We start from the raw sequence: 13,997 nt of genomic DNA, 5'->3' as shown, positions 1-13,997 counted from the left end.
TTTATATACGGTTGTAGGTCACTGCATGCGACGGAACTAAATAACCAATTAAGTCAGTTGCCTGGTTCAACAAGGCCTTTGTTGGGGTGCAGGTTCTCCCTAACCTAAACTTTCTTCGTCCAAAGTAAAGAAATTGACCATGCAACTAATCCATATTTACAAGAAATAAACTAACCTGGGTGACAACTGACAACTGATTAACTAATTAGCTACAAATGAGTTATAAACTAATTACCCAAGGTAATTGATCACAAAAATAATCAAATGTAATTGTGAATAGATTTTCTATTGAGTTGAGTCATTGATCCCGCAATCAACAACAGAAAATGAGTTATAATAAACTAATTAACTAAGGTAGTCGATCACACAAATAATCAGAACGCGAGTTGGGGCCTACCCAGGTGGCATGACCGCCTACATGTCGCTTAAGGCCGCCTTGGCTCGTCCATAGCCCGCCCAAACGCCTGACTAATGTCCGCCTAGAAACGTCTTGACCCGCCTAGAGGCCGCCGAGGCTTCCCTAAAGTCCGCCTAAACTCTGCTTAGCCTAGCACATTTTAAGCCTAGACTCTAAAATGCGTAGAAGCATTGCTCTCCAAGGTCTCTCACCCCCTAGCGCTTAGGTGACTGATTTTTAGAATATTTCAAGCAAAGTCTAAATTAATCAGGTTGGCCTGAACAAAGAGGAGGTGAGAGTGAGTGGCATGAAGGCGATCCTGAGGTGCATCCGATGAAAAAGGATTTATGATCATAAATAAGTTAGCTAAATGATCCGAGAATGATGTGTGTTGTGAAATAAATACTTGCACATAAAAATGCTAGTTCTATGGGTGCCAGACTTCATATCCCCTCAAGCAGAGCCTGCAGGGGGCACCTAATAATCTAGGGTCCCCTAATAGATAATAAATTTTCTTTGTCAACCCAACCCAACCCAACTGTGACCCCATACGACATCGTTTAAACATGACAGTGATGCGCGGTAAAATCAAAAATCTAGTTGGGAAGGGCGGTAACAGCAACAACCGACCTCCGTAACAAACCAAAAGACACACCGTCATGGCTAATTGCCCCGTATCTCTCACTCTTCTTCACTGCTCCACTTCTCCCGGTCTCTCTCAATTTTCACATTTCCGATTCTGCCCTCTCTCTCTCTCTCTCTCACTGTCGCTGGCGGCACCGCCTAGGGTTCCATGGCGCCGATCGGGAAGACGAAGCTGCACTCCGGGTGGCTCGGCACCCGCGACCGTGACGTCACCGCCACCGGTGTCCAGCTCACCACCACTCACCCTCCCTCCCTCGGCTCCGCCTCCCCTTGGGTTGAGGCCGCCGTTCCCGGAACGTAATCTCTCTCTCTCTCTCTCTCTCTCTCTATATATATATATATATATATATATATATATTTGATTCGAAAGCTTCATTGATTCTGAGTTTGAATTTGTTTGATTGAGAATTGAAATCTAGGTAGGTTTGGATGTTGAAAGATACAACTAAACGTGCAATTACTGTTGTTTTCAGTCAATTTGTTCTTGAGATTATGCGAAAATTCGAGGAGGCCGAAATGAAGCGGCTCCTGTATTATAGCATCATTTCTGTGATCAGATGTTTCTAGAATCGTAGAGGTCTACATTTCGAGTGGTATTTAGAATAATGATATAAGATGTTGTTTGTGTGGCAGTGTTTATGCAACCTTGGTGAAGAGCAAGGAACTACGCGATCCGTTCTACGGCTTGGAAAATGAGAATGTCATAGACATTGCTGATTCAGGGAGGCAGTGGTACACATTCCGGTACTTCACAACCTTCCAGTGTAAGCTGGTGCGTTCACTGTCGATGTTAAGTCTTTGATTTCCTTGATGTTGTGGTTTGGATTATGTTGTATAAACAGTAGGCCACTTTTACAGGGAGGTAATCAGCACATGGATCTGAATTTCCGCGGAATCAATTACTACGGAGAAGTATATTTAAATGGGCACAAAAAGGAACTCCCAAGAGGGATGTTTCGAAGGCATTCTCTAGATGTCACTGATATAGTACGGGATGGGAACAATTTGCTTGCTGTTGTTGTTTACCCCCCAGATCATCCTGGGAGTATTCCTCCTGAAGGTGGGCAAGGTGGTGATCATGAGGTACATATCTACAATTTAATTAAGCACATTGATTATATACATTCCTCTAAATTTTTGGTTACAGTTTTTGGCTCACCAATTTATGATTTTCATAACTACTATAAAGTATTAGAGTTCCATGGTGACATTCAAACAAGTTAATAATCAATGTATGCAATGTACAAACTTTTGTCATTAGTTTTTTTTCAATTTTAATTTCAGATTGGGAAAGATGTAACTACACAATACGTCCAGGGGTGGGATTGGATGTGTCCTATAAGGTGATTACACAGTGTTTCATTTTGTATATCTGGTTGACATATTCTTTCATCTTCATTCTAATTCAAGAAAACATGTCAGCATATATGTCATCTAGTATTGGACGAGAAGCTATTAATTGATGTGCCGGAGGAAATGCAACGTAATTGAGCTGTGATGCTAATAAGATACCTCCATTTAAATCTGCTGATATTCTTATATTGACATTATCAGTGCACAAAAAAAAATCATTCTGATTGTCTTGCATTTTGTTACAGGGATAGAAACACTGGCATATGGGATGAAGTTTCAATTTATGTTACAGGGGTGAGTTTTATTTATAAATGTTTCCCTTCCTGTCACTGGCTGACGTTTCTTTGTTGATATATCACATTTCTTGTTGTTTAAGATAGTTAAATTATCTCATGGGGGTTGATTATTTGGTTTGTGTTGAGTTTCATTAAGAGGCTGAGCTAATCTCCTTGTACTAATAAATTATAAAGGAGTATCTGAAAGTGTTAATCTGCAGAATTAGTTACTTTTTCTCCAGAAGTATACATATTATCATGAAATTTATTTAAATATTTTAGAACTTCACAGTTTAAACTTGGTATTGATTTTTCTATTTATTTATTTTGTCCGTCATGCTAGATTCAATGTCATTATAGAATAAACTGTTATTAGCTCGAATGTTGATTGATTACTATTTTCTGCAGCCTGTGAAAATAATAGATCCCCACTTGGTTTCAACATTTTATGACAATTACAAGAGGGCATATTTGCATGCAACAACTGAGCTGGAAAATAGAAGTACCTCGGTTGCCGAGTGTTCCTTAAACATCCAAGTTACAACAGAACTTGAAGGAAACATGTGTTTAGTCGAGCATCTTCAGACTCAGCATCTGTCAGTCCCTGCTGGATCACGGGTGCAATATACATTTCCTGAGGTATGTGACAGTTTTGCATCTTAATAATCTTGTACAACATAGTAATTTGTAGAGGCCAGGAGCATCTCTTGATATCCCATATACTGTGTTGAATACTTTTTTTATTACAATACTTATGTCACTGCTAACGAGTTTAATGTGGCAGCTCTTTTTCTACAAGCCAAACTTATGGTGGCCAAATGGTATGGGAAAGCAAGCCTTGTACAATGTTGTTATTACTGTTGAGGTAAAGGGATATGGAGAGTCTGATTCGTACAGCCAATTATTTGGATTCCGCAAAATTGAGAGCCATATTGATAGTGCTACCGGTGGAAGGTAATTTATTTAGAATTATGTATGTGTATGATATTTACTGTTTATTTGAAGTTTGCACTTGGGCTATTTCGATGTGTTGTGTGACCCGTACATTCTGCTCTTCAGGTTGTTCAAGGTTAATGGTCAACCTATATTTATTCGTGGTGGTAATTGGATATTGTCAGATGGCCTCCTACGACTTTCAGAAAAGCGTTACAAAACAGACATCAAGTTTCATGCAGATATGAATTTTAATATGATCCGCTGTTGGGGTGGTGGACTGGCTGAGAGGCCAGAGTTCTATCACTACTGTGATATTTATGGCCTGTTGGTAAGCTATGTGTCACTCCATCTGTAACTGCTTTTGCTTTCAGTGTGTCTAGCTAGGCTTAATTGGGGATTGAGGCTAAGAACACTCATTACTTTGTTAGGTTTTGGTTATCAGAATTGGTTCGTTTCTGGTCGAATTAGATGGGTGAACTGTTCATTCTGATGCATACTGCTTCTGATGAAAATTGTGTAGGTCTGGCAAGAGTTTTGGATTACTGGAGATGTTGATGGACGAGGTGTCCCAGTATCAAATCCAAACGGTCCTTTGGACCATGATCTTTTCTTGCTATGTGCTAGAGATACTGTCAAGCTTCTAAGGAACCATCCGAGTCTTGCTCTTTGGGTGGGAGGAAATGAACAAGTTCCGCCAGCAGACATCAACAAGGCTTTGAAGCAGGATCTCGGGCTCCATCCACATTTTGAAAGTTCAATAAATGGGAGTGGTCAGTCTGTTGCAAATTTGAAGTCAAATGATCCAAGCCAATATCTTGACGGTACACGCATTTACATACAAGGATCCATGTGGGATGGGTTTGCAAATGGAAAGGGGGACTTCACTGATGGCCCTTATGAAATCCAAAATCCAGAAGACTTCTTTAAGGATGATTTTTACAAATATGGGTTCAATCCTGAGGTTGGTTCGGTAGGCATGCCTGTTGCAGCTACCATCAGAGCGACAATGCCTCCAGAAGGATGGCAGATCCCTTTGTTTAAAAAAGCTTCTAATGATTATGAAGAAGCTCCAAATCCTATCTGGGAATACCATAAATACATACCTTATTCAAAACCAGGCAAGGTTCGTGACCAGATTTTACTCTATGGGATCCCAAAGGATCTTGATGACTTTTGCTTACAGGTAACATTTGTTTTTTCATCAAATAGGGTTCATCTTGGATGATTGACACTATCTCTGTTTCGAGTATCTGACATGCTTTAACTCATTTCAGGCTCAGCTTGCGAACTACATTCAGTATAGAGCTCTACTGGAGGGTTGGACTTCTCGTATGTGGAGTAAATACACTGGTGTTTTGATTTGGAAAACTCAGAATCCTTGGACAGGTCTTAGAGGTCAATTTTATGATCATCTTCTTGACCAGACGGCAGGTTTCTATGGCTGTCGCTGTGCTGCAGAACCAATACACGTCCAACTTAACTTGGCTACTTATTTTATAGAGGTAAGCTCTAGAGTTGCAGCAAAATCATAACAATTATATGCAGTGTGCAAGTGTGCTGCGGTTCTTCTCTTGCATATTGAAAGACAAGGAACAAAACATTGATCACCTCTAGTGGAACATCTTTGATCTTTCTATCTTTTACTTTATTATAACTCATGCAACATGGTTTGAGATTTGATGTTATGTTGGTTTCCTGCACTCAACAGGTTGTAAATACTACATCAGAGGAATTATCGGACATTGCTATAGAAGCATCAGTGTGGGATCTGGATGGAGCATGCCCATACTATAAAGTTCATGAAAATCTGTCAATGCCGCCAAAACTAACAGTGCCCATTGCTGAGATGAAATATCCAAAATCTAGAAACCCAAAGCCCGTGTACTTTCTTCTTCTCAAACTGTATCACAAGTCAAATTTTTGCATTATCTCCAGGAACTTTTACTGGTTGCATCCTTCTGGTGGGGATTACAAGCAGTTAGAAGCATACCGAAAGAAAAGAGTTCCACTCAAGTTTATATCCGAGGTCTTCATCAAAGGATCCACTTATGAAATGCACATCAATGTGAAGAACACATCCGCGAAACCACAGCCTAAAACTTTGACCTATCAGAACCATTTCACCCCCAAACTTGGTGATGGTGATTTTGATATCCACTCGGTGGAGCCTAAACCTGCTGGAGCAGACGAAAAACATGAAGCTGGTTTCCTACAGAAGATATACAGACATTTTACAAAGGACTCTGATGGTTTGAGGGTTGCCGAAATCAACGGCTCTGATGTTGGTGTTGCATTCTTCCTTCATTTTTCTGTACATGGAATAAAGAAGGACCATAAGGAAGGAGAAGACACAAGAATTCTTCCTGTTCATTACACAGACAACTACTTCTCGCTGGTGCCAGGCGAGTCTATGCCCGTCAAGATCACTTTTGAGGTCCCTCCTGGTGTGACCCCCCGAGTTACTCTTCAAGGATGGAATTATCATGGTGCTCAGAGAGTCCATTGAGGTGGTTAGAAATTCTCATATAGTCTTTGCTGCTTGTAATACTTGAACTATACACAAGTTATCATCAGTCGTGTTTTTAATAGCATGAACTTGAATATATTATACAACCTCTTCTGTCCTATGAATGGTCGGAATAAAATCCAGAAATAAATTGAAAATTATCTTGCAGTCTCTCCTAGTTTCCAAGGAAGCTTAAGTTTCGGTAATGAAAATTATAAGACTCGTTCCTGCAAGCTACCAAAGATTTCTTATCACTATAAATCCCCCCCCTCGCCTCAGGTATGAGTAACAATCTATCATCTATGCAGTCAAATATATGAAGTCTCTGCGGATAGGTGTGACCTAGTGTTTTGTAAAACTGCCAAGTCCTAAAATCTAATTCTAACATAATGCTATTGCATAATGTTATGTGAATCACCGTTTAGAATATCACATGCATCGGACCTTATGTGATAGATTGATAGTTGATTGATGTACCAACATCATTAAATTTGGCTAAATTATGTGATATTTGAAACATTATACTTTTTTGTCACATTATTTGCAACATAATCATTAATTGTAACATAATACGGAGTTGTGTCCACATTTCGACTATAATAACCCATTCGGCAGCTAATTTGAACCCTAATTTTAAACAGAGCGGGAACGATTAGACTTGCGACTCAAGTTTTCATGGATGAAAACCAAATGGGTCTCTCACTTTCGCAACCTCACCTCTCACTACTCTTCCTCCTCCTGGGTCTCCTCTCTATCCTCAAAACTAGGCTCATTCACCACAACCCCATTTCCCAACCCTCGCCGTTGGTCCTCAACCATGTCAATGTAATCTCGCTTCTTTCCTCTTGTGGCAAATATCGCAACTTTCAATTGGGTTCTTCCCTCCACGCCTCCATCATCAAGACCTTCGAACCCCATAATCGCAATGCTGTTGTGATATGGAATTCTCTTATTTCCTTGTGCTTGAAATGTGGGCAAGTGAGGGATGCAGTTAAAGTGCTCAACGAAATGCCTGTGAGAGATACGGTGTCGTGGAATACTGTGATATCTGGATTGTTGAGGAATGGGGAGTCTGAGATTGGTTTCGGGTACTTCAAGAGAATGTTGGAGTCGGGTTGTTGTCAAGTTGATAAAGCTACTTTGACTTGCATTATAGCAGGTTTTGATGGGGTGGAGTGTTGTTTCTTGAACAAGATGATGCATGGTTTGGTGGTTCTTAATGGGTTTGAGCGGGAAACTTCAGTGGGGAATGCTTTGATTACGTTGTATTGTAAATGTGGGTGCTTTGGCTCTGCGAGACGGCTTTTTGATGAGCTGGTTGAGAGGAATGTGATTACATGGACAGCGTTGATTTCGGGCCTTGCACATAATGGTTTCTATTCTGAGAGCTTGAAGTTGTTTGCGGAGATGCGTGGTGGTGTGGTGGAACCCAATGCTATGACGTTTTTGGGCTCACTCATGGCGTGTTCTGGATTGCAGGCGATAAAGGCCGGGCATCAGATGCATGGACTTGTATGGAAATTAGGAATGCAATCAGATTTGTGTTTTGAGAGCTCGTTGATGTACATGTATTCGAAATGTGGTAGTGTTGAAGGTGCATGGAGAATTTTTGAGTCCACTGAAGAACTTGATGAGGTTTCTGTAACTGTTATCCTTGTGGGTTTTGCAGACTGGGCTTGAGACTGAAGCTATCCAGATTTTTGTGAAAATGATGAAGGCAGGGATTGATATCGACCCAAACATGGTTTCAGCAGTGCTTGGAGTTTTGGTGTTGATACTTCTTTAGGTGTGGGAAAGCAACTCCACTCTTTAATTGTCAAGAAGAATTTTGGTTATAATTCTTTCGTTGTGAATGGGCTTATAAATATGTACTCCAAGTGTGGGGAGCTGGAAGAGTCGGCAAAGGTCTTCACTCAAATGCCTCAAAGGAATTCAATGATTGCAGCATTTGCCCGTCATGGAGATGGCTCCAAAGCATTGCAATTGTACGAAAATATGAAAATGAAAGGAGTACAACCAACAGATGTCACATTTCTGTCCCTACTTCATGCTTGTAGCCATGCTGGCTTGATCGAGAGGGGCATGAAATTTCTGACTTGTATGAAATAAGACGATGGGATGAGTCCAAGGGAAGAACACTATGCTTGTGTTGTTGACATGTTAGGTCGGGCAGGACTTCTAACTGAGGCTAAAAAATTTATTGAAGGACTATCTGAAAATCCTGGTTTACTTGTTTGGCAAACATTGATGGTGCTTGTAGTATTCATGGTGATTCTGATATTGGTAAATATGCTGCAGATCAGTTGTTTTTGGCAGCGCCACAGAGTCCCGCACCATATGTTTTGCTTGCCAATATATATTCGTCTGAAGGCAGGTGGAAAGAGAGAGCAAAGGCTATTAAGGGGATGAAAGAGATGGGGGTGGCAAAAGAAGCGGGTATTAGTTGGATTGAAATTGAAAAGAAGTTCAGAGCTTTGTTGTTGGTGATAAAATGCATCCACAAGCAGAGATCATTAATAGGGTTTTGGCAGGTTTGTTTAGACTTATGAAAGATGAAGGATATGTTCCGGATGAGAGCTTTATACTCTCTCACTTCGATCAAGATGAAAAGAGATGAGGGCCAATCCTTCAAATCTGAATCTGCCAAATTCAAGTACATTGTATCTCGAGAGACACTAAGGCAGGATTAAGGTGTGCTTACTCCCACATTCTACAAGTTTATTAAACACAAAGTATCTTCATTAAAGCTGAATTCTAAAGCTGATTTCTTATTACAGGAATTATATATATATATATATATATATGATTTTTCTCAGGTGCAGAGGTCCGCACCAATGGTTTTGGTGCAAATTTCCATTTTGCACCACTTTTCAATTGCATTTCCTCATCTCCACTGTCTAGATAAATTGTGTAGATCATTTCTGCAAAATTTCAGCCAAATTGGTGATCGTTAAGACGCTCAAAATTGAAAAACAAATGGACGGACTGAATTCTGTCAAACATGAACCGTTCATGCAATTTTGAGGGCCTTAACGATTACCAAATTGGCTGAAATTTTGCAGAGATGATCTACACAATATTATCTAGATACTAGACAGTGGAAATGAGGAAATTCAATCGAAAAGTGGTGCAAAAATGGAAATCTGCACCAAAACTATTGGTGTGGACCTCCGCAACCAAGAAGGCCTGTATATATATATATATTTTTTTTTTCAGTTTTCTTTTTTACCTTGGACTCCTAGGATGTATTCAGAAGCTGGTCGACTTCTAGCTGGATTTTTCAAACAGTTCATCATTATGGTAGCTAAAACAAAAGCAAAACTGAAAGCATAGTTTTGTATCGACATCCATTTCTCCCATTTGATATACGTATTTAGCAGAAAATATGTTTACCTTTGGAGAATTCATGTACAACTTGATATGTAAGTGGGTCCTTATCAGAATTGGTCCTTATCAGATTCATATCATTTATATGTAGCTCTGCTCTCTTTTTAGATCTGCCAACAAGTTATCTCTAAATTATTATCAAGGGCCAACCCTAGTTGACTATCAGACCAGAATTTAATGATGTGGTCCTTTAATACTTGCTGGAAATATCAGCTTCTTTTAAGTGTCAGCTTCAGAATTGAGTAGATCAGTAAATCATGGAGACGCAATGACATATATCATGATCTATTGAGTAACACTCACTGTTGTGGCGGTTGATCTACCATTACAGCAATAATAAAACTTAATGGCTTAGAACCTGTTATATCTCTAAAGGGAAATTTTCTCTGAATATAGAGAAAGAATGGCATACAATCTGAACTATTCTATTGCAGAAATGTTACTATGTTTTTTGTTCATCTTACTTGGTTTGCCATCTAAGTCTGCATTTCTTTGTGAAGATTCCAGTGATTGCCAGAGTCTGCTCAGGTTCAAGGAGGAGATAGCAAGTGATCCCAGAGGTCATCTTCAAACTTGGAATGAAGCCAATCCCTTCTGCAACTGGACTGGAATTACGTGCCACCAACGTCTCCAGGACAGAGTTATAGGTATTGAACTCATAGATCTGGGGTTGCAAGGAAGAATATCGCCATTCATATCCAACCTCTCTCTACTTGCCAACCTGTCTTTGCAGATCAATGGGTTTCATGGACATATTCCATCTTCTTTGGGAAAACTTGCAGAGTTAGCATTTCTAAATTTAAGCTCAAACAAGCTTGAAGGTAACATTCCAGGTTCATTACATGGTTGCCAAACCTTGAAAGTTGTAGACTTGACTTACAACAATCTATCTGGTGTCCTTCCTCAAGAACTCGGCTGGATGAAGAATTTGACATACTTGGCTCTCTCTGAAAACAGTCTCCGTGGAGTGCTTCCAGCCACTCTTTCAAACTTGACAGAATTGACACAACTTGAACTGGCTGCCAACTATTTTAGTGGAAAGATCCCACCAGATCTTGGAACATTGGGAAAGCTAGAGATTTTGTATCTCCATCTGAACTATCTTGAAGGCTCAATACCTGCAGGAATTGGTAACTGCACTGCCTTACGTGAAATTTCGCTGATTGAAAATCTGCTAACTGGAGAAATCCCTTCTGAATTGTTTGAACTCAAGAATATGCAGAAAATGTACCTGTCAAGAAACAAGCTTTCTGGGAAAATTCCAGTGAACCTCTCCAATCTTTCACAGCTGATTCTGTTTGATGTTAGTTTGAATAATTTAGAGGGCGTAGTTCCTGCAGGTTTGGGCATGTTAAAGAATCTTGAGAATTTCTACTTGCATTCCAACAGCTTGGGTGGTGGCTCTGGAAATTCTTCTCTCAGCTTCTTAACGGCTCTAACTAACTGTTCCTATCTGCAAAAACTACACTTGGGTTCGTGTTTGTTCGCTGGAAATCTACCATCTTCTTTAGGTGACCTTTCAAAAGACCTCTATTACTTGAATCTTATTGATAACCACATTACTGGGAGTATACCGGATAGTATCGGTAACTTAAGTGGGCTGGTAACGTTGTACTTGTCATACAATCGTTTGGAAGGACAAATTCCATCTTCTCTTGGAAAGCTTTTGAATTTGCAGAGGTTATACTTGGGCAACAACAGAATTATTGGGCCAATTCCGGATGACTTGGGGATGCTGTCTAACCTTGGTATACTGGAATCGGACAATAATTCAATTGGGGGGCCAATTCCGCCTTCACTTGGTAATCTCTCACAGCTGAGATATCTTTACCTGTCTAGTAATCGCCTATCAGGGAAGTTTCCAACTGAGCTTACCCAGTGTTCTCTTATGATGTTGCTTGATCTATCCTTCAACAAATTACAAGGCTTGATTCCTGTACAGATTGCCGTTTTTTCAAACCTAGCTCTCTCTCTTAATCTTTCGAACAATAACTTCGAAGGACAGTTGCCTGCAAGTATTGGAAAGCTGGTATCTGTACAGGCAATTGACTTGTCTGAGAACAAGTTTTCTGGTTCAATACCTGCCTTGATTGGAAGCTGCATTTCTTTGGCATATCTAAACATGTCCAACAATATGTTTGAAGGTACTATTCCAGAATCATTGAATTCAATCACTCATCTTGAAGTTTTGGATTTGGCTCGTAATGAATTGAATGGCACCATTCCAATTTGGATTGCTGAAAACCAGATGATCAGAAATATCAATTTATCCTATAATAGGCTATCAGGAGAAGTTCCAGATACCGGAAGGATGCATATTTTTAATAGAAGCTCATTGCAGGGGAATGTGGGGTTGTGTGGTGGTTCTGCAGTACTTGGTCTTCCGCCATGCAAAGTTCCAAAGAGAAAACATAACATAAGAAAGTTGTTACTTTTCTCATTTGTTACAGCGGTTGCATTAGTCTGTGTCCTGGTTGTAGTCTTTGTTTATTGTTTCTTCTTCTTCAGAAAAAGGGATTCAAAACCAGAAGACAGAACGGTAATAGTATTGGGATCCCCAAGCCAAAATGGAAGGCGCACTTTCACCCAAAGGGAACTTGAAATTGCAACAGGTGAGTTCAGTGAGGTTCATCTCCTGGGTAGAGGAGCCTTTGGCTCAGTCTATAAAGCAATTGTTGATGATGGGAAAACTATTATGGCAGTGAAGGTTCTGCATGGTGACAGTATTCAGAGTTACAAAAGCTTTAAGAGGGAATGTCGAATCATGTCTGAGATTAGGCACCGGAATCTTGTTAGATTGCTAGGATATAACTGGAACACACAGTTCAAGGCTCTTATTCTTGAATACATTGCAAATGGTAACTTGGCAGAGCATCTTTATCCTGGTGGACTAGAGGAAGGAACATGTGAACTATCTTTGAGGGAAAGATTGTCAATAGCCATAGATGTTGCCAATGGGTTGGACTATCTTCAAGAGGGTTGTCAAGTCCAAATTCTACATTGTGACTTGAAACCAGAGAATGTGCTCATTGGCAAGGATATGGTAGCTCATGTAGCAGATTTTGGGATTGGAAAGCTCATATCACCCGAGAAACCCAACGAACTACATGTTAGCACAACGCATTTTCTACGAGGATCGATTGGATATATTCCCCCAGGTATGCACAATTGCATCACTAATTTTGCATGTATACACCAAAAACATATGGATCAATAATTTAACAGAGACTAGTTGCATTACAGAATATGCGCAAGGCAATGAGGTGTCAGCTAAAGGTGACGTCTATAGCTTTGGTGTGATGGTGCTCGAGTTGATAACAAGAAAAAGACCGACAAGCAATATGATTCCAGGTGGGGTTAATCTAAGGAAGTGGGTTCTTTCTTCGTACCCAGATCATGTGTTGGATGTCGTTGACAGCACACTAAAGGAGATTAAAAGTATAAATGGTGCTTTGGAAGAGCTTGAGAGATGCTGCGTTCAAATGCTTGGTATAGGGTTAATGTGCACATCAGATACTCCACAGAAAAGACCATCCATGTCTTCTGTTGTGCAGATGTTAACAGATATCTAGAAATCTCCTAGTTCAAGTGAGAATGGGAGAGATGGTGAAACTTCTAAATCCACAAATGTAGGAATGAAGTCTTCAAATTCTGGTGTATTACCGAGTTTATGTTTTAACTATCGTCAGCATTGATTTCTTCTCATATGTAGAGAAAGGGAGAATCGTAACATAACTATGTAGTGAGAAGACACCATTTCAGTGGTCAAATTTTACTGCTATAATGTCCATTAGACAAAATAATCTATTGTACTTTTTCAGTTCTTTCGAGTAAAGGAAAAGAATTATATACGATCTTACAGAAAATATGAATTTGGGATTCAAACTGTCCATCCCTTCTGTTTTCTATTCTGAGACGGGGTTTCTGGAACAGGTGATCTCATCAGTCTGAAAGATTATGCTTGATACTTAATTTTGGTTCACATTTCTAAGTGGCTCTCTTCAGAAGCCTCGGCTATGTCTGCCAACAAGCTCCCCCTAAATTATTATCTACCAACAACGCTAGTTGACCACCAGACCTGCATGCTGTAGTCCCTTAACACCTTGCACTTGCTACATAAGATCATGTACTGCCAGAAGTAGTATCACACTATCACACCGGCCTTAGTAAACTACAAGAGTTCTGACGCCAATTGCTGCTCTTCAATGCCTGACCAATTTGTAATACTAAGTATATATATATAGTCCATATCCAGAGTGAACCTTCACTCTGAAATTACATAGTGAAGTTCAAATTTTGGCACACTTTTCGGTCAATATTTTCCACCATAAGTGATTCAATATTTAGGTATGTTATTCAAGATCACATATCCAAAGTGAACATTCACTTTGAAATTACAGAGTGAAGTTCTAATTTTGGCACACTTTTCGGTCAATGTTTTCCACCATAAGTGATTCAATATTTAGGTATGTTATTCAAGATCATCTATATAAAATTT

General features: G+C 39.8%; 3 protein-coding genes across 3 annotated transcripts; all 3 read left to right on the top strand.

The window, feature by feature from the left end:
* Nucleotides 1-1,129: 1,129 nt before the first annotated feature.
* On the top strand, nucleotides 1,130-6,280 carry LOC126801068 (mannosylglycoprotein endo-beta-mannosidase). The gene is made up of 11 exons (XM_050528522.1): nucleotides 1,130-1,339; nucleotides 1,676-1,814; nucleotides 1,901-2,125; nucleotides 2,327-2,385; nucleotides 2,641-2,689; nucleotides 3,079-3,309; nucleotides 3,455-3,624; nucleotides 3,730-3,934; nucleotides 4,127-4,789; nucleotides 4,881-5,108; nucleotides 5,315-6,280. The coding sequence occupies exons 1-11, from the start codon at nucleotides 1,191-1,193 to the stop codon at nucleotides 6,110-6,112; spliced, it is 2,916 nt and encodes a 971-aa protein (XP_050384479.1). The 5' UTR covers nucleotides 1,130-1,190; the 3' UTR covers nucleotides 6,113-6,280.
* A 522-nt stretch (nucleotides 6,281-6,802) lies between these two features.
* Nucleotides 6,803-10,105, top strand: LOC126800771 (pentatricopeptide repeat-containing protein At3g05340). Its single transcript, XM_050528180.1, is given in 6 exon segments — nucleotides 6,803-7,776; nucleotides 7,778-7,878; nucleotides 7,881-8,357; nucleotides 8,360-8,575; nucleotides 8,578-8,803; nucleotides 10,000-10,105. Coding segments are annotated over 5 exon segments (1,920 nt in total). The 3' UTR covers nucleotides 8,730-8,803; nucleotides 10,000-10,105.
* Nucleotides 9,864-13,224, top strand: LOC126798850 (putative receptor-like protein kinase At3g47110). Its single transcript, XM_050525918.1, has 2 exons — nucleotides 9,864-12,657; nucleotides 12,743-13,224. Exons 1-2 carry the CDS (start codon nucleotides 9,903-9,905, stop codon nucleotides 13,069-13,071), a joined length of 3,084 nt encoding a protein of 1,027 aa, XP_050381875.1. The 5' UTR covers nucleotides 9,864-9,902; the 3' UTR covers nucleotides 13,072-13,224.
* The last annotated feature ends 773 nt before the right edge of the window (nucleotides 13,225-13,997 follow it).

The sequence above is a fragment of the Argentina anserina genome, chromosome 6 (assembly GCF_933775445.1).
Source record: "Argentina anserina chromosome 6, drPotAnse1.1, whole genome shotgun sequence".
Lineage (NCBI taxonomy): Eukaryota > Viridiplantae > Streptophyta > Magnoliopsida > Rosales > Rosaceae > Argentina > Argentina anserina.
This window is presented reverse-complemented; position numbering and strand designations above follow the sequence as displayed.

Bases quoted from the DNA above. Each gene is read 5' to 3' on its own strand.
- LOC126801068 (XM_050528522.1), top strand. From the start codon at position 1,191: ATGGCGCCGATCGGGAAGACGAAGCTGCACTCCGGGTGGCTCGGCACC. The intron at 2,126-2,326 runs GTACATATCTAC...TTTTAATTTCAG, and splicing joins GGCAAGGTGGTGATCATGAG to ATTGGGAAAGATGTAACTAC. The intron at 2,690-3,078 runs GTGAGTTTTATT...TATTTTCTGCAG, and splicing joins TTTCAATTTATGTTACAGGG to CCTGTGAAAATAATAGATCC.
- LOC126798850 (XM_050525918.1), top strand. From the start codon at position 9,903: ATGGCATACAATCTGAACTATTCTATTGCAGAAATGTTACTATGTTTT. The intron at 12,658-12,742 runs GTATGCACAATT...GTTGCATTACAG, and splicing joins GATTGGATATATTCCCCCAG to AATATGCGCAAGGCAATGAG.